The 20,045-nt window shown below is 30.3% G+C and overlaps 1 protein-coding gene across 7 annotated transcripts in view; it reads right to left on the bottom strand.

Moving 5' to 3' along the window:
* Positions 1-20,045, bottom strand: part of mtd (mustard) — a 178,564-nt gene that overhangs the window by 88,530 nt on the left and 69,989 nt on the right. For 5 of the 7 annotated variants that reach the window (XM_065512204.1, XM_065512116.1, XM_065512124.1 and 2 more), the window contains exon 5: positions 3,120-3,191. The exons of the other annotated variants lie outside the window; for them this stretch is intronic. In XM_065512204.1, coding sequence (XP_065368276.1) covers positions 3,120-3,191 — 72 coding nt within the window. The remainder of the gene's footprint in view (positions 1-3,119; positions 3,192-20,045) is intronic. 7 annotated transcript variants of the gene reach the window in all.

The raw sequence follows: 20,045 nt of genomic DNA, 5'->3' as shown, positions 1-20,045 counted from the left end.
ATATATACTTTATTGGGTCGGAAATGAAAAATGTAGAAATTACAAACGGAATGACAAACTTATATATACCCTTCTCACGAAGGTGAAGGGTATAAAAATGTTTCGCAATTAATGGTGTAGATCCCATGTGTGTAAATCAAGACATAAAATACGATTTGAGGTGGGAAGCTAGCATTAAGCCGCATTTACTTCCCTCATTATAAATACAAATCTTATAGCAACATTGTGGAATTTTTTGCCGTCTTCCGGAATCCACTGAAATATAAGAATTCAGACCTCTCCTAATGCTTGGATATTATAAAATATCGAAATTTTCTCCGCAATATACTCTTGCCCACTTTTAATAAAGTACAGATATGTTTTGACTGAATTTCTGTTCATGTCTATAGATAAATTTGTACTGCAAGTCACTTGTTTTTCCAAACTCATCATAGCATCGAATATCTATTTGAATCTTAGTTCAAGTTGAAGATTTCAAGAAACAAACTATTCCCCGTAGGCTTCTTATTGACAATATGTCTGGACATATGACCTAATTTTGGATATAGCTTGGAAATATTAAAGATAATAGTTTAAAATCACTGGAAACTATCTTATACACTTCTTTTATAGAAGCTAAATATTTTAAATTATTAAAGACATGGAGAATAGACATAGTGCGGAAACTCTCCTGTCAAAGACCTAACTCAATTATCAGAAGCCTAAGTGTTGAGAATGTATTAGTAGAAAAAACTATGTGAAAACAACTCTCGTATGTGTGATTATTTTGAATAATTTTTTTGTTTGAGTTAAAGATTTTATTAGTGATTCATGTCATTTCGTATGGAATATGACATCATTAAAATTTTCGACGGGTTTTCGTACGATACCACGGATCGGAGAGGTTCAATTTTCAATAACTCTGCCGCATAGATCGTACCGAATTTGAGCAGTGGCCTGGGATATATTGACTTTGATGTCATCGGTTGATTGCTGCTTATTGGCAAAGTCGTTCAAATCGTTGATGTAGAATATCCATGTAGTTCGCTGTGGGATCGTAGCGTTGTCCTGTTGGAAACATACGTAGTTTCCAACAGGACTACGTATGTTTCAATTTCAATTCGGTTTAAAGGACATTAGTTATCAATAATCTGTATCGTAATTAGCTGATCAGCATAATTGAATCACAGACCGTTGTGATACCGTCGACCAAAAACGCATTGCTAATTGGTTAATTTCGTGAGAACTGACATGAGTTCAAGAAGATTATCAGCAGTGGAGAGCCACAGTGAAGAGGACACAAGACAAAAAAGGAATTAGCCAAGTACTCAACAAAGATACAATATCAGGAATTAATAATAAAAACTGTGAAAAGAACAAACCAAGTGTATTTAAATGAATGTAAAGGATCATGGGTGGACTGAGCTTTATCCCAGCTTGTTTGATTTTTCAGGTTGAAATGTCAAATGTCAATATTACAAATATATGGAAGCGATACTAGTTTCAACATTCATAGTCAGACTTCTTTAAAGGCCCTTAATTCTGGTAATATCAAGTCCAAAGCAGTCAGCATTGTAACGCTGTGCTGGGAATGGGAAGGCAATGAATGGGAAGTAAGAGTAGCTCTGAGTTATCGGAAGTGGATGTTTACCAGCCTATATCTCTACACAGAGAAAACCTATTTATTTTGGCAACCAGATTTAGGGTCATTCGAATGATTTGATGTTTTGGAGGTTTCTAGGGTTAGAAATAATGTTGATAAAGATGAATTACTATTGAAATAATCAAATATTTCCCATCACATGTCAAATTTAGCAGCCACTTACTATGTGAATGTCCTGGCACATATTTTTGGGCTGTCATTTTTTTCAGGATTAGAGTAATTCTTGAGTAATCTTGGCATTTTTAATGGTCTGTAAATGCAAAGCATATATACATAGAAAATATGAAAAGGTTTATCTATTTCCTTCGATATAAGACCCCTTTCACACTAGGCAATTTAGTTGCGCAAGTCTATTGTGTTTGTAGATGCCAGAGGTAATGTCGGGTTAAGGAGAAGAAAATTTTACATGCTGTTTTGTTGTTGGGCAAGAGACTTGCGCAACTAAATTGCCTAGTGTGAAAGGGGTCTTATATCGAAGGAAATAGATAAACCTTTTCATATTTTTCCTATTAAAATTCAGTGTTAAAAATGGGAAAAGAGAAAAAACTCCCTCGGATTTTTTATTGTTCTCTATGGGCATTGATTCTTCAACTTGCCGATGACATCCTTATAACCTAACCTATTTGCAAATTAGGCTTTCAAGAAGGAAAACGATTCCAATTCCTGAAACCAATTTCTAGAAAAAATCAAAATTTTCCTAACCCTGCCACTTTGATTTCAATCTCTTCACTCATTTCGTGATGGGATTTTCATCCGCTATCTTTTAGTGATGGCACACACAAATGCATTTAATGTTGACAATTGTGTTAAAAGAAAAAGTGGAAGAAATGTGCTTTTTTTTGTGATGCTGTTAAGAAATTTGCATAATTGAATCATCTAACAATGATTGGAAGTGTGTCTTAAAATGGGTTTCTATTGTTTCTTCAATTTAAAGTTTCGTGCTGCAGCCATAAAGTAGTGGCAAAATAATAAAAAAAAACTTTTTCTTTTATAATGCAAAACTATGTATAACTAAAATGAAAATCAAATAAAATTTAAATGAATTTTTTATTAATGAAATGTCATTTTTCTTTACTAAATAAATAAAAATAAAACAAATGAAATAAGAAAATGTAAATGAAATACAACACTGGGGGAATTATATTTAGCATTATCGCCACCTCTAGTTATTTATCGATAGCTGTTATCAAACAGGGTGTATATAATTTGGCTTTAATATAGCATTTTTGGTTATTTCCTCTTGTAAACCTTGACTTTTAATTTATTAGAAATTATTTTAAAAAACATATAACCATATATACAATAATGCAACATGCTGTAATTATATTAATTTAATATTATATTATATATATGATTGTGCTCAAGCATGCAAAAAAGTGTTATAATTTATATTTACAATTAACAATAATGAAAATATTTACATTTCACAAACTAACAAACATTATGCGTTTGTTTATTTGTTTTAAAATTTACTTACCTGCGTACTGGTATTGATAAATTATCAAAACTGCGTGACATAAGCGATACATCTTGACTAGCCCTACGTGACCTATAGGGGATAATGTGGCAAAAAATAAAAATAAATAAAAAAAAAAATCATAAAAGAAAACAAATCAAATAAAAACTAGAACCCAATACTATATTATATTTAGCTTGAGTATCCAGGAAAGTAAAGGAATAAATGTCTTTCGGGGGTTGACAAATTCGCTTTACTTTATTGAACACTCAATAATTATAATAGTATTTTGAAAATTTTGTGAAAATAATGCTTTCGATAAAAAAAAATCTAAATTAAAAAAAATGTTCCTCAAATATGAACAAACAAACAAATTTAAGATCAAGAATTTTTAATAATTGCAAATACGTTTTAAAATACTTCTAAAATTTAATCGTACAATTTAAGTATCCAAAATTTTACTTATTTCTATTTAACATTTAAGATTATTGACTTAACAATCTGCCTCTTTCTTCCATATGATTAATCGATAATAATCTCTAAGTTATTAATATAAGTCAGTGGTCGGCATAAAAATAACTTGGAATAATAATCATTAACAGTTATGTATTTTCTTTCTGTGATGTAAACTGTCCAGGTATTAATTTTTATTTTTGATTCTCTTTGGAACTTCGTTGACCTTCGTGTTGTTTACGTATTAGTAACCAATCATGTTCGCTTCCTGGTGGCTACGAGTGCCGAACACTGTTATAAAGTAATATGATCTGGGAGAGCATTTTTTGTTCAATAATTTTTAGGAGACAGTATTGAGATAATTTCATTAAATATAACTAAAGAAGAACAGGAAATGGCTACAAATGTAATTTAAACTAAAATTCTAATAGGAAATTCCAATTAGAATTGGAATTTCCTATTAACACGAATTTCCTATCAACACGACCAACACAACCAAATAGAGATCACATTAAATCACTTGGAATTAAACCCTCAATTGAGATTAAGAAATCAAGGACTATATTTGACACTTGCAAGGATTCTATCAAGGTGGATTAATCAAGAATGGTAGACAAAACCGGAAAACTAGAGCATTTTAGAATGACAGCTACAACTTAGGTTTATGTACTGTATAATGAAATGAGCCCGTTTTTCGGTAATATTCAAACTCAAAACCTATTAAAAGTTTTCTATTATAAAAACGAGGATAACAAAATGATGGAGCTCAATGGCTCCATCTCGTTCGAGGTCTTGCGAATTGGTATAATACTTAAAGAAATCTTACACTTGGAACTAAATCCTCAGTTGAGATTAAGAAATAAGAAATCAAGGACTATTTTAGACACTTGCAATGATTGTATCAAGGTAGCGATCAAGAACAGGATTAAATAAAATGACAGCTACAACTTAGGATTACGAACTATATAATAGATAATGAAACGAGGATACCTTAAAATGGTTGGAAGTAAATGTGTAACCAATAAGAAGGTGCTAAACTATTTACTAAATCAAATGCTGATGTAAAAGTCATGTCTAGAATTAATTTATCACAGATCCTAATCAATCTCAAACATTTGGACTTAAGTCACGAATAATTTATTAAATAAAAATGTTCTTAAAAAGCCTATGTTATCACAAGGATCCACTTCATTCGCGGAACGAATGTATAGAATATTGGGTGAATGGAATTACAGGAGTTCGAGAGTCCACACATATCGAGTCAGTATGTAGAATACTGGAAACCGATCCGTTGTATATCTATATAAAAGGTTTTCAATTCCATTCAGATTGAGCCAAATGATCCACTCAATATTAGAAGATCTAGACACTCATCTGTGATATGAAAATATCCCTTAGATAATACTAAAATCCAATACAAAACATTTCGCCAAAAGATAACTAGCAGTCTTTTAATCATAATACTAAAGGTATTAAATCATTTACCAATGAAAGTTAATGTCACGAAATGTCGATTTTTTGCAAGAAGTTGGGGATTGTAGCTCTAGACTAACACTGCGGCAACCAAGTTTAAATATTTGCGGAGTCTGATGCAGCTAGACTGTTGACTATTCCTATATTTTCAGGCTGCTTTAAAGACACTCTGCGATAGAAATATTAGAATATGGGTTGTCAGTGTGCTACAAGTTAGTTCTCAAAGATCTGTTGATCGTGTAATGAAACTGTGCATTAATTAGCAAATCTTAATATAAACATGAGTTGTGAGGATGCATATCAACCCCCGGCCATGACTTTGTATAGAAAACGATAAAGGATACATTTGGACATGATGCAGATTGTTCTCTCTCGTAATAAATCTTAGTCGGTTATCAGGTCTCAATAAGATATTGATCGAGATCTGATATTGAATATAATGCATTTTAGAGCAGATCTTGTTGTGAGGATATATTCCCTAGTCTTGATATACAGATGAAAAAAAATATATTGTTACAGACATAAATGTTACAGTTAAGTGAAATTTCATCGCTTTAATTGATCTAACTACTTTACAAATGAAAAAATCTGTGTTTACTAACGTTAAGGAAACAGTATGATCAATACGGTCAGCTCAATCAGTCTTTACAAAAGAATCTGTTGGATTATTACACCGCTTAACATTTGTTAAGAACTTTATTGTATTTATTATAAGTTTGTAGAGAAAGCATTTCCTATTAATGTTAAAATAAAACATCAATAACAAATTTACATTAAACACTGCAAAGCTCTTATACTGATATTTAACAAGATAGAACAAGTATAACATTGACAGTTATAATTGTGGCATTAATAAATAACGATCGATTAAATTAATGAATGGAATAATTAATTATTTAAGTAGAAAAGTTCATTTCTATTTGTGCTGAGTGACAGCCGTAAATTATTAGATGTTAGACAATCTCTTAACTGTCAGTGACATTTTAGATGGTTGGTGATTTTTATCTATATATTTCTAATTTAGAAATTCTTAAACATTCAGCCTTGTCACAGAGTTTTATGATTGCAACCATAGAGTATTATACATAGAGACGAGACATTCTGATTTTTCAAACAAAAATACAACAAATCATATGTCTGATACAACTACAATAAACATTGACTTTGTTGTTGCAAGAGTAAGGTTTTTGTCAAGGCGAGTTTATGTACCAGGTGGTGTCGGTGGCGAATTCAGACAAATGCGAGCGAATTCATGCATTTTTTATATATGGAGTTTGACATTCGAAACAACGAGAGAGTTGTTTTGAATGATTATTGACTTAACAATCTGCCTTTTTCATCCAAATGATTAATCGATAATCATCTCTGATATGTAGTACTTTAACACTTCATTGGCGTTATTTATATAAGTCAGTGATCGGCATGGAATAATGTTTATTAAAACATGTTATGTACTTTTTTTCTGTGTTGTGAACTGGCCAGATATTAATTTTTATTATACCCTTCACCTTCGTGTGAAACATATAAGTTTGTCATTCCGTTTGTAATTTCCACAATATAATTTTCCGACCCTATAAAGTATATATATTCTGGATTAGATTAAGCCATGTCCGTCTGTTGAAATCAATTTTCTGAAGACCGAGATTCAAATCTTCTATAATTCTGTCGGAAATGCTTTCGAGAAGTTTTCTGTTTAAAATCAGCAAAATCGGTCCACGAATGGCGGAGATATGAGGAAAAAACCAGGACAACCTCGATTTTTGACCTATATCTAGATTACTAAGTCATTAATAGAGACAATATGGATATCTAATGATAGAGGGTTGTTTTGAATGTCAAACTCCATACATACAAAATTAATGAATTCGCTCGTATTTGCCTGAATTCGCCACCGACACCACCTGGTACATAAATTCGCCTTGGTTTTTGTCAACTACGTCTCGTCTCTATTACTACGTTTATACGCCCGACTTATTCGCAAAAAAATATGTTGAAAGTAGAAAAATTAGCCGTATAAACAGTGAATTAATTTTTTATTTGCAAATAGCTAACTCACGAAAACAATTCCTGATTAACGACACTATTTGCAAATAAGATTTTAAACATTGCCATATTTTTTAATGTTTTTAGTTTTTCTTTAGTTTTTTAAATATTTCATTGCGTTTTTGCTTTAATTGGATTGCAAGACAATCAAGAACTTTAAATTCCTTAATTTTTGCATTTAAAAAAACAAGAATTTTCGTAACCAAAGTGACATATAAACAGAGAGTTAGTTAATTGCAAATTATTTTTATTTGCGAATAGGCTACGTATAAACGTAGTATATGTTACCCTATGATTGTAACATTCTCGTTATTAAGTTGCCATGTATTTTGTGTCACTATTGTGACAATACTGTTATCATTCACAATAGATCTGTGAATGTTTGTTAATACCAGGCATGGATAAATAGGAATTTAAAATAGTATTAAAATCAAACCAAAACAGTATTTTTTTAAGATTGAAAGTACTAAATTAATTTTATGTTTTCTTTACAATAGAGTTGGCAAGCATTGTGAATGTCCCGACAAACTCCATATATAAAACAAGTAAGAGAGCTATATTCGGCTGTGCCGAATCTTATATACCCATCACCAAATTATACTTCAAAATAAAAATTTTAAATATTTTTATTTGATTTAATTTTTTGTTAAAATTTTTTTTAAATTTTAATATATTTTTTTTTTTATTTTTAAAAAAAATGTTTGGTTTTTTAAATTTTTTTTTTTTGTTAAAAAAAATTCGGCTTAAAAAATATTTTTTCCGATTTTGAACCATTGTAGGTCCAACTTACTATGGTCTTATATATGTCGTTGCTAAAGTCTTTGAAATATCTATCATTAGATATCCATATTGTCTATATTTGTGACTTAGTAATCCAATTATAGGTCAAAAATCGAGGTTGTCCTGGTTTTTTCCTCATATCTCAGCCATTTGTGGAACGACTTTGCTGATTTTGAATATGAAACTTCTCGAAAGCATGTCTGACAGAATTATTGAAGATTTGAATTCCGAAGATATCTGGGGTCTTCTGAAAATTGATTTCAACAGACAGACGGACAGACAGATAGATGGACATGGCTTAATCGACTCCGCTATCTATAAGGATCCAGAATATATATACTTTATAGGGTTGGAAAATAATATTATGGAAATTACAAACGGAATGACCAACTTATATATACCCTTCTCACGAAGGTGAAGGGTATAAATAAAATGAATTCGTTAAAATTTATCTGAATTCGCCACTGCAACAACTTTGTTTAAATTCAGCTTGTACATAACCAAGTCAACAAAAAAATATTTAGCTTAAATTGGAAAAAAACAATCATTCACATTTAATTATTTTGATTTCAACAACTTCATAAAAATTATGACGGCTGATGACGATCGCCAGGGGTGTGTGTACGTGACATGCGTCATATAAAAAATTTGAAAGGAAATTCGTTAAATTAAGAAAACAAATAAAGACTATGGATATAATAAGTATTTCTACAGAATGAATGATCAAACATACACACATGTATTCTAGAAATAGTATTTGAAATAAATTCATTTATGTTTTATTAGATTGTTTGTTCATACTATGTGACACACTTCTTTCTACTTAAGTTATTTAACAAAATCTTTTATTTATTGATAAAAAAAATAGAAAAAGAAATAAATAAAACTAATTTATGGCTTACCAGAAATGAGCTGAAGGAATAAAATTTTGCATGTTTGAAGTAATTTGTTTTAAATACTTTTTATAAAAAAGATTTTAACAAAAAAAAAGGTTTTTTAAAAATCTTAATGTTTTATACAGTTAAAATTTAAACGGCGATTTTAAATTAATAGTTTCTTAAAAGACTTTAAACATTATTTCTTTTAATTTGTTTATATTTTATTTATCAGTTTTTTTTTAATATTCTATTTAACTCCTTCCACATTCTTTCTTTCAGTGTATGTAGTTTTTCACAACTATAAATAATCAACCAATTACTACCGTGTGTTCATTGCTTTTGTCACTCTGTAAATCATAATAATTATGAATTTGCTGCATTTGTTACAAGTCATATAATTAATTATAAGTTATTGTTTTTTTGTTTGTTTGTTTCGCTGTTGTGTGTTTTTTTTTAGTTTTTTAACATATGTGCATCAAAAGTTAAATATTTTATTTAAAACCAGCTGTATATAGTTTATTATTGAATTCTGTATTCTAAACAGTAGTCACGGGTTATTTCGTCAAACAGACTTTAGCGCTTTTTTATTTTCAGAAAAATTAATTTATACACTTTGGCGTTATCGCTTCAATCACGTGAATTTGCAAAAAAAAAAATATAGAAAAAAGAAACGTATTCTGTTGACAGTAGGGAAAATATTTAAAGGTACATATCAAGCCTAAATACATAAAATAACTGCAATCTAGGTAACTTCACTTTGTATTGATTCAAAATATTAAACATTTGCTGCTCTAAATATCAAGCTTTGAGGATTTGGATCCGTTATTGTTATGCTCCTTTATTTTAATTTAAATTATTGATTAAAGAGGAGATCAAACTCTCCAGTTTAAACTACATTTCGAAACTACTGGATCATCCAAATCCCCTTGCCAGGGAGTTGCTGTCATTTGAGGGTCATAGACGACTGAGGCGATTGGAAACACTGGATCTTGCCAGATAATCATTTTAACGAGCACTCATGTTGGACATTGCAGCGGCAATAACAACTTTAGTTTTAGTTTAGGTTAAAATTTTAATTATAATTGTAAATTTCTCTAAAGAAAGATTCAATAAAGAAATAGATTAAAAAAAAATGAATTTTGAAATACTTAAACAAAAATTATCTTCATCATCGGTGCAATTGTGATATTTAGAAAGAGGCCACACAGAGTCTTGAATCGTAAATCCGCTAGGTCGCTAGTGGGAAAGATGATGCACAACAGACTTCTACAGAAGTCGTAATATGGTAGATTTAAACTCATAAGTTCCTTGCCGTCCTACAAATAGTCTTAGTAGACCATCCATGTCGTTTATATGTAGTCACAGAGTTTAATCCGAATCATACGGTACTTAGAAAAATCTATCAATTGCAGAGCACCCTACATACGAACAATTGGTACTAAATCCTCAGTTGAGAATATGAAATAAGAAATCAGGGACTATATTTGACAAGAACAGGAGCAAATAGAATGACAGCTACAACCTAGAATCACGGAATATATAATAAATAATGAAACGAATGCAAAATATTCTGTCTCAAAACCAAAGTTTTGTATTATAAAAACGAGAATACCTTAAAATGGTTGGAAGTAAATGTGTTATTTAAACTATTTACTAAATCCAATGCTTATGTAAAAGTCCAGTCTAGAACAAATTTGTTTCAAATTCCAATCATCCTCAAATCGCTCATTTGCTGCAACAACGTCATAATTAAAAACTCCAAATTTCGAGATAATATTACCATTGCATAGTGAATAAGTTGTTTTAATAACTGACAGTCTTGTGAACTAGTTTCTAAAATTACACACAGGATCGCCATAGAAGCATTTTGTCCTAATTTCAGTAGAAGCCATGAATAATTTATTGAATATAAATGTCCATAACAAATCCAATATTATCACAAGGATTACTAGTATGGTGGACGTATCCATGCTTCATTCACGAAATGGATGTATAAAATATTGGGAGAATGGAATATAGTATGACAGGAGATCGATGGTCCACACCTATCGAGTTAGTATGTAGAATACTGGAAACAGATCCGTTGTATATCTATATCAAAGGCTTTTGTCTTTCAACTCAATTCAGATTGAACCAAATAATCAACTCAGTATTAGAAGATCACTCATTTGTTATATGCAAATATCCCTTAGATAATCATAAGTTCCGAAGTTCATAAGATTCTCTTATTCGCCTTACGATTCTTGACTATCTGAAGAGCACCCCAACAAGCGCACCTTACATTAGCGTTCCCACGACAATTGGATCTTCTTTTCGGAACGACTCAAGTCTCACTTGACCAAAAACCGAGGGAGAACTTTTGACGATAGCAGAGCTGATACAACAACAGTCTTTTATGAATTTAACCATCAATTCGAAGAGCTATCTATTGTTCTTTAGAACAAGCCTCACCTATTCATTCTACATGAATAAATGCCCGTAGCTGCTTTGGATACTCTACCGATTCCTAGTTTACAATATTTCAACTCTTTCGCTTGAAGTAAGTTCCACTTAATTCAATCAAAAGAGTTGAAATATTGAGATACTCCTTAATGTGTGTTCAAATTCCACGACAATTTAGAATCTGGGAACCCAGATATTTTGCATTGGCGGACAAAGTTCATAGTGTTAATATTAGGATCTTATAGTTTCTCGTGAACAGTACAAAGTCCTTCTTGCTAGGGTTTACACAGAGTCATAACCCTTTACTGCAAGCTAAAAGTGACCGCAGTGGTGATCCTATTATTAGGGAGATTGTATCCAGGTATTTCCCAGATACTGTCATGGAGACATCGTAATAGTTTTAAATCAAGCTTCATATGTAACGAGTTCATTTTGAGATTTCTCAAAAGAACTCGTTACATATGAACCACCTGGTGGATTCTCACAATTCACCATCTTAGAGATGGTGAAAACCCTCAGAAAAGTCTCTTGGAAAGCAATAGTGGATTGGTCCTCAACTAATGTGATTGGAGCTGCTCAGATCGACAATGGATTAACTTTAATATTGGGTTTATAACTTGAAAATTATTTACAACAGATGGCGTATCTTTTGAACGCGGTTTTTGTCTTTAATAATAAAACTACCGCTAAAGCACAACGATTGCTCACCACAGCAAATGTTTTTCATCAATTTCAATGTGCGAGCGATGGTTTGTGTGGTTTAGAAGTGTTGATTTTGACACGGAAGACAAAGATGGTCCAGGCCAGTCAAAAAAAAGTTTGAAAACCAAAAATTGGAGGCAATACTCCATGAAATTTTTTGTCAAACTCAATAAGAACTTGTCAAATCATTGGGAGCTACTCAAGTAGCAATTTCAAAACGTTTATGTGCAGCAGGATTCATCCAAAAGCACGGAAATTGGGGACCATTCGAATTGAAGCCAGGAGACCTTGAAAGATGATTTTGAATGTCCTAAATGCAGTTTGATCGCTATAAAAAAATCATTTTTGCACCGAATATTTACTTGGGATCTAAATTGGATTCATTACGATAGCCCGAAGCGTAAGAGATCGTATTTGAAGCCTGGCAAGCCAGCCCATCGAGGTAATTCTCTGTATTTGGTGGGAGCGAAAGGATTCTATCTATTATGAGCTGCTAAAATCTGATCAGACCATCACATGAAAGCTGAACCGAACGTAACTGATTCGTTTGAAGTGAGCATTGGCCGAAAAACTCCCAGAATATGCGACCAGACATGAAACCGTAATAATCCATTATAACAACATTCGGCCACATGAAGATTTGCCTCACCCGACTTATAGTCCAGACCTTGAATCGTCCGACTACTACTTGTTTCGATCGATACAGAACACTCTCTATGGGATACGCTTCACTTCAGAACAGATTATCCGAAATTAGCTTTATTCGTTCTTGGCCTTAAAATATGAGCAGTTCTTTTGGTACGGAATCCATATGTTGGCAGATAGATGGGAAACATGGCCAATACTTTGAATAAAGTTATATTGTACAAATGTTTGAAATACACCAAATAAAATATCCATTAATATCCAGAAATGCTATTGTATACTCCCCATTCTCAAGGAGTAATTCAATAGAGCTCACAAGTCTCAATAGATTTCCCATTCATAGGTCACTCAAAAACGTAAGGAAATTTAGTTTAAACAGGACTTGTTGCTTAAGTGACATTCCATCCAGGTTCTCGGTTACATTAAGGAAACTGAAAGTTGGATAAACCTGAATTCAGTTTTCTTTTACTTTTATTTCACTTGGTTGTTACTCATGCTTAAAATTTTGTTTAAATTGCTTTAGATTTTTTTTAAATTTTTGTTCAACATTCTTTAGTACACCTTAAATTATTACGCCCACTGTAGTTTCTTCAAAAACAATGTACATAGTAGTAAGTCTGCGTTGAAGACAGAGGTGTAGTAGACAAGTATTTTAGATAAATTAAAGATAATGAAATGAATGCTTAATTTAAATATACGTATACAACAATAACAAACACCTTATTAATAACAACGAGATAGGAATTTTAAACTGAATTCATTGAATTAATAAGTGTGCGTTGAAAGCTGTAATGAAGACTATTATTTTGTTTACAAAAATGATTGAATGGAATTCCTTTAAATAGTAAATAAATTAAATTCTAGAATATACTAAATTGCTGGTAAAAGGTAAATGTCTTTAACTTGGAAAATCAGCTATACAATTTTGATCACAAAGCAATTCTATTTTACGCGGCGGCATTTTGCGTTTGTGAAGAATAACCATCAGAGCTAGTTCGAACTAATGATTAGAATGATGACGATTATGACAAATGGACTTAACATTACTTTGTAACAGTCCAAACTCCTATCTGACCTTACCTCTGACGAGTGGTGTGATCTTGTCAAAACGAGGTCCCATTCGACTCTGATTGTTCGCACGCAGTGAACTACCATGTAAATGAACCAACAACCTATCTCTCGGGAGATCATCTCTCGAGAGATCTGCGCTACTTATTAGTCCGATCATGCTCAAGCACTGTTCACTATCCTTTGGCAAATTTAAAGCAGTATTTTTTAGAGTTATGCCGCTTAAAAACTTAAAAAACTGCGATTTAGTTCAGATCTAAATAGAATTCAAATAAATATTTTTAAAGTGTCTTCAATTGATTTTGAAATTTCTGCTTTATTTGAAGAAAAATCTTTTCTTATTTTCTTGAATTGATAAATTTATTTCCTAATTTCTTTATTGTGACATCAAAGAATTTACGCAGCCGAAAAAAAACAAAGTATGTTTGTAATAATAAAACATAAATTTTGATTGATGAAATTGTTAAAAACAAAATCATAATAATGACATTAATCAACATCTATAAACAGAGAGGAGAGACCACAACAAGTATTTATGTATGTCATTTTATATTCATTAAAAACTGTTTCTGGAGACAGACTAAACGAACGAAATTGATTTCACAATTTGTTATTGTTTTCGCAAAAATTTAATAAATTGTTATATTAAATATCAAATAATAATAATAATAATAACATCAAGCAATTGTTGGTAATTTACTTTTGAATACTAAGGAGTGTATAGATTTTGAATCGCTTAGACAGATGGTGTTTGACAAAATATTTTGCATATATTCAAATTCAAAATATATACAAATTAAAGCAATTCAGTGGGTCTTGTGTTTAAACCACGCGTTTTGTATTTATATTATTTTTTTGGGGGTTTCGATAAAAATTATTAATACAGCATACATACAATCCCCCACATATGGTTAAGTTTATTTTGGAGGCTTGTATAGCAGTGATATAAAGATATGAAATCATGAGGGTAACTAATGAATAAAGAAAAGCTATGTTAACGTATAAATGGTTTTGAATAAGTCTTTTGAAATGTTCTCAATCACAGTTATGAAAACTTCAAGAACTTAAAACTGTCTAAACATGGACAAATTTTGAAAAAAGAAATATATGAAGTTATAGCCCGATTACAAGTGGCACAAAACCAATGCGCGTTTGATCATTAAGCATGATATGGTATTTGTGGCCTGGGTTCGATTCCCAGCCGCTGCAAATCAACAACATCAGTTTATAATAATTATTAGTTTACTAATAACTATTATTTATCACAGCGCCCTCCTTCGGTGGTATAACACTAAAACCCCACCGAAGTAAAATAATTAAATAAATGTTGTTGACCAGAGGCGCTGCAACCTGCACTAATAACAAACATAACGCGCAATTGCAGAGTTGTCAATTAAAAGCTTTTCTCCTCCTTTCACCACCTTTTCCTCTACACTATATCCCCTTTCCAAAGAAAGTAACACATTTATATATAGGCATATTAATTGCCTGAGTGTTAATTCTCTTTTTTTAAAAAAAAAAAATATACCCTTCACCATATTAAACATTAAAATATTTTTTTTTAAATATTTTTAGGTAAACAAAATTTAATTTTTATAAATTGTTTTTCAAAATTTGTTTTTTTTAAATTTTTTTGGAATTTTTTTTTTTTTGGAAAAAAAATTTATGACAAACAAATTTTTTGATGAAAACAAAATTCGGGTTAAAAAATATTTTTCCCGATTTTGACCCATTCTAGGTCCAACTTACTATAGCCTTATATACATCGTTGCAACGGACTTTGAAATATCTATCATTAGATATCCATATTGTCTATATTAATGACTTAGTAATCCAGATATAGATCAAAAATAGGTCAAAAATAGAGATTGTCCCGGTTTTTTGCTCATATCTCCGTTATTTATGGACGGAAAGCATGTCTGACAGAATTATTGAAGATTTTTACTGTAAAAATGTTAGTTAAATCCTAAAATTTTATTATATTGAGATCTTTAAAAGAACTGATACCTTTCTATGTCTTTTGTGTAGCCCACAAACTTACATATATCTGTTGTTCCTCAATTTAGTTATTTAAATATTTTTTATTGATATTATCAATTAGCAGGCATGCGTAAATTTTGAGACAAGTTAACGTTTATTTGCGCTATAATTGAGTGATGGGCAGCGATGACTGACTGACGCTGCTTTGTGTTGAGCGTAGTCCGTACCTCCGTCCGTCTGTCACACAAATCGCATTCGAATTTTTGAATAATATTTTGGTTATTTTGTTTGTATTAAATCACATTAATAAATCATTCAATCAGCTGTGCTTCTTAAAAGAAAAATATGTACATTCATTAAATAATATTATTTAATGATTTTTTGTTTTCATCACTGTTGTTAAGGGGTTGGTCTTTATTGTTAACACTTTTTCTTAAAAAAATTAAGATATTTTTAGAATGTATAACGTTGTTTAGCTACAACTTAATTGAGTTGTTTTAGCTTAATAAAATTTATTGTTTTGAAATTTAAGAAATGATATCAATTAAATATTTTTAAGGAACGAACTTTTAAAATCGATGTCTTCCGATCGGGATGAAATTTGCACCAAGGTTAGACATATTGGATAGTAATTCAGACAACAAGATCGGTCAAGAACTCTCTGAGTTAGAGGGGGTCAAAATTTGACATTTTGGGCAAACATGTGTTTTTTTCTCATCCATATAACTTATTACCTATTGTTCTTAGCAAAATGTGTCCCAAATAGTTTAGATAGCTATATCTTCATTATTTCATAAAAAATATTTAAAAACAAGTAAGAGAGCTATATTCGGCTGTGCCGAATCTTATATACCCTTCACCAAACTATACTTCAAAATACAAATTTTAAATATTTGTAGGTAAACAAAATTTATTTTTCATTCCAAAGTTGTTTTTTCGAATTGTTATTTTTTTTATTCTAAAAAAAAAAAAAATTTTTTGGTTAAAAAAGTATTCGGTTTAAAAAATAATTTTTCCGATTTTGACTCATTGTTGGTCCAACTATGGTTATATACGTCATTGCAAAGGTCTTTGAAATATCTATCATTAGATATCCATATTGTCTATATTATTGACTTAATAATCCAGATATAGGTCAACAAAAGGTAAAAAATCGAGGTTGTCCTGTTTTTTTCCTCATTTCTCAGCCATTTGTGGACCGATTTTGCTGATTTTAAATAGGAAACTTCTACAAAGCATGTCTGACAGAATTATTGAAGATTTGGAACCCGAAGATATCTGGGGTCTTCAGAAAATTGATTTCAACAGACAGACGGACATGGCTTAATCGACTCCACTATCTATAATGATATATACTTTATAGGGTCGGAAAATTATATTGTGGAAATTACAAACGGAAGGACAAACTTATATATACTTTTCTCACGAAGGTGAAGGGTATAAAAAAATAAAATTAAAAACGTTTTTTTTCAAAATGGGCCCTTTTTATCTCAAAAGAAAGCTTAGATGTTTTCCTCGAAGACCAATTTGGTGGCTTAGTGGATGCGAGTTCGATATCTCTCAAAATAAATGTTTTGTAACTCAAAACATACAATTTTCGACTTTTTTTGCTAAATCAAAAACTTTGTTGACTTTTTTTTTCAAAGTGAACCCATTTTTTGCTCAAAAGAAAGCTTAGGTTTTTTCCTTGAAGACCTATTTGTCGCCTAGTGGGATGTGAGTATGCAAAATCTAACTTTTTTTTACATTATTTTTAAATATTGTTACGAAATTGTATTTGAATTCAAGACTTCTTATTGTGGACAATGTTGTTTACCGGCCGATTAATAGCAGTAAACATAACTGTGGACATTATTAAAGTATCTGTGGAACATACAACAATGGAATTCTTAAACTCTCTTGTTATATTAAATGCTCTTGTTTTATAGTAGTTTTACGAGGTTTCCTCTGAATTTTTTACACTCTCATGAAATTTTTTTATAATTTTTTAAAACTGCTGATTTATTAATGGAATATTTATCACAAATAGTTTTTTTCTTCAATCCAGCATTAGAATCGTTTATTATTTTAGTTTTTCAGTTTTAGCAAATCTTGACTATGAAAAAATTACAAAAGGAATTGATCAAAATAAATATTGAAAGTTTCCATTGTTTTACAAATGCTAAACAGTATAAATACATTCTGTAAATGTAGTTTTTGTTAAACTTGAACGTTTAGAAATGCTGAAATTCACTATATTTTAATAGAAAAGCTAGTAAATTAGAAGTTATCTTAGAAATATCCATTTATATTTGTTTTTGAAAACTGAAATTTCAGAAAATAGTTTTCAAACAAAAGTTTCTATTGTATTGTCACTCACTGTATGTATAGTAAATTGATAAGTAGTAAAAGTATGTTAAATATACTACAATTTACCAAACGTTGATTGTAATTGAATTATGATTTCTTATTTGTTTCTACATACTTATTATTGTCAATCAAAGTTATTATAATAACAAATTAAATTGTTTATATGCATTTCTAGCTTTGGCAAATTGAATTGCCAACAAGACGCAATAAATAATACACAATGGCAACGCAATTTATGACATGTTAATGACAGTAACATGAAAGAAATATGCACTAAATCAAACTGTTAAGTATTTTAACAAATAATTTCTTTAGGTGCATACTACTTATTATTATTATTATTATTAGAGGTGTGTGTTGCTACGAGTATCTAGATATCGATGAGTGTTTTTATTTGTTTATTATTAATAATAAAAATTAAATTAAAGTAGAGTAGAGTAATGAAAATATAAGATATTAATCGTAAGCATTATTAAACAATTAGCAATGAAAGAAACTTAATTTCTTTGTTGGTCTATTTTAAAAATATATTAGGACCAAAAATTATTCATATTAATTACTATCATAAAGTAATTTCAAATACGTTTTCACGCCATATGCATTTCACAGTTTTTAATAATAATGATATATAAAAAACCCCCGAAATTTAGCTAAACAATAAATTTTATGGCAGAGTAATCATGAATTTAACCACACCAGCAAAAACTTGGTAATGACTTGCAATTTTCCAAAGTACAAAACCAAACGTGACCTGGTCCTTTAACTATCCTGTCATGCCATTTTAATGCATTCTGTAAGGTCTTACTAGTAACTAGTTATTACAGTCGTTACATGTAACTAGTAATTTTAGTGATATTAAAATAAAGTCTCTATGGCAAGCCATCAATTTGTTTACTCAGCGAACACTTTTGTCATAACATTCCTGTCCACACGAGACAAATTCATGTGCGGACAACAGTAAACAAATTGAGTTAAAATGCTACAACAATATTGTATTTTTATACCATTCACCTTCGTGAGAAGGGTATATATAAGTTTGTCATTCCGTTTGTAATTTCTACATTTTTCATTTCCGACCCTATAAAGTACATATATTCTGGATCCTTATAGATCGCGGAATCGATTCCGTCTATCCGTCAGTCTGTTGAAATCAATTTTCCGAAGCCCCCAAATAACTTACATACACGATTCATACATCAATATCTCCGGCTGGTTTGCTATTTAAAATCGAGAAAATCGGTCCACAAATGGCTGAGATATAAGGAAAAAACCAGGACAACCTCGATTTTTGTCTGGATTACTAAGTCATTAATATAGACAATATGGATATCTAATGATAAATATTTCAAAGACCTTTGCAACGACGTATGTTGGACCTACAATGGGTCAAAATCTGAAAAAAATATTTTTTAACCCGAATTTTTTTTCACCAAAAGTTTTTTTTCTCTAAATATTAAAATCAAAATTGAAATATTAAAAAACAATTCGAAAAAAACTTTTCTCCAAAAAATTAAAAAACAACTTTGAAAAAAAAAATTAATTTTGTTTACCCAAAAATATTTAAAATTTTTATTTTGAAGTATAATATGGTGAAGGATATATAAGATTCGGCACAGCTGAATATAGCTCTCTTACTTGTTTTATTAATAAATTCTCACAAATAATCTATCTAAATCTGCTAAATACTTTGTAATTATGTCACAGTATTTAATCAAAATTGAAAACAGAGTTGTATACAAATCGCAACCCAACTCAAGTAGTTTGATTTCGTATTAGAATTGTTTGCTTTATCTTATGGATTTACCTAAATCTTTCTAAAATTCCTAATCATATTACGTTGTATTATGAAATCAATGATAGATTGTTAATCGAAAATATATATTTAATATTGTACTACGCACAATCATAATAAACCATGTATTTTTCACATGTTTTATTAAAATTATTCCAAATTAAAAAAGAAACAAATACAGATAAGAATTGACATAAAATTAATAGCTTAAACTGGCCATGGTTATCAAAATTATTTAGAAACAAGGTGGCGCTAAGTTATAATAAAAATTCATATAAACTCTCATATATAGTAATTTGTTTATAAAGTTGTAAGAATTTATTAAGATTTTTTATTAAATAA

This window comes from Calliphora vicina, chromosome 1 (genome assembly GCF_958450345.1).
Source record: "Calliphora vicina chromosome 1, idCalVici1.1, whole genome shotgun sequence".
Taxonomy (NCBI): Eukaryota; Metazoa; Arthropoda; class Insecta; order Diptera; family Calliphoridae; genus Calliphora; species Calliphora vicina.
The sequence above is the reverse complement of the archived record's forward strand: the minus strand, read 5'-3'. Positions and strand labels throughout refer to the sequence as shown.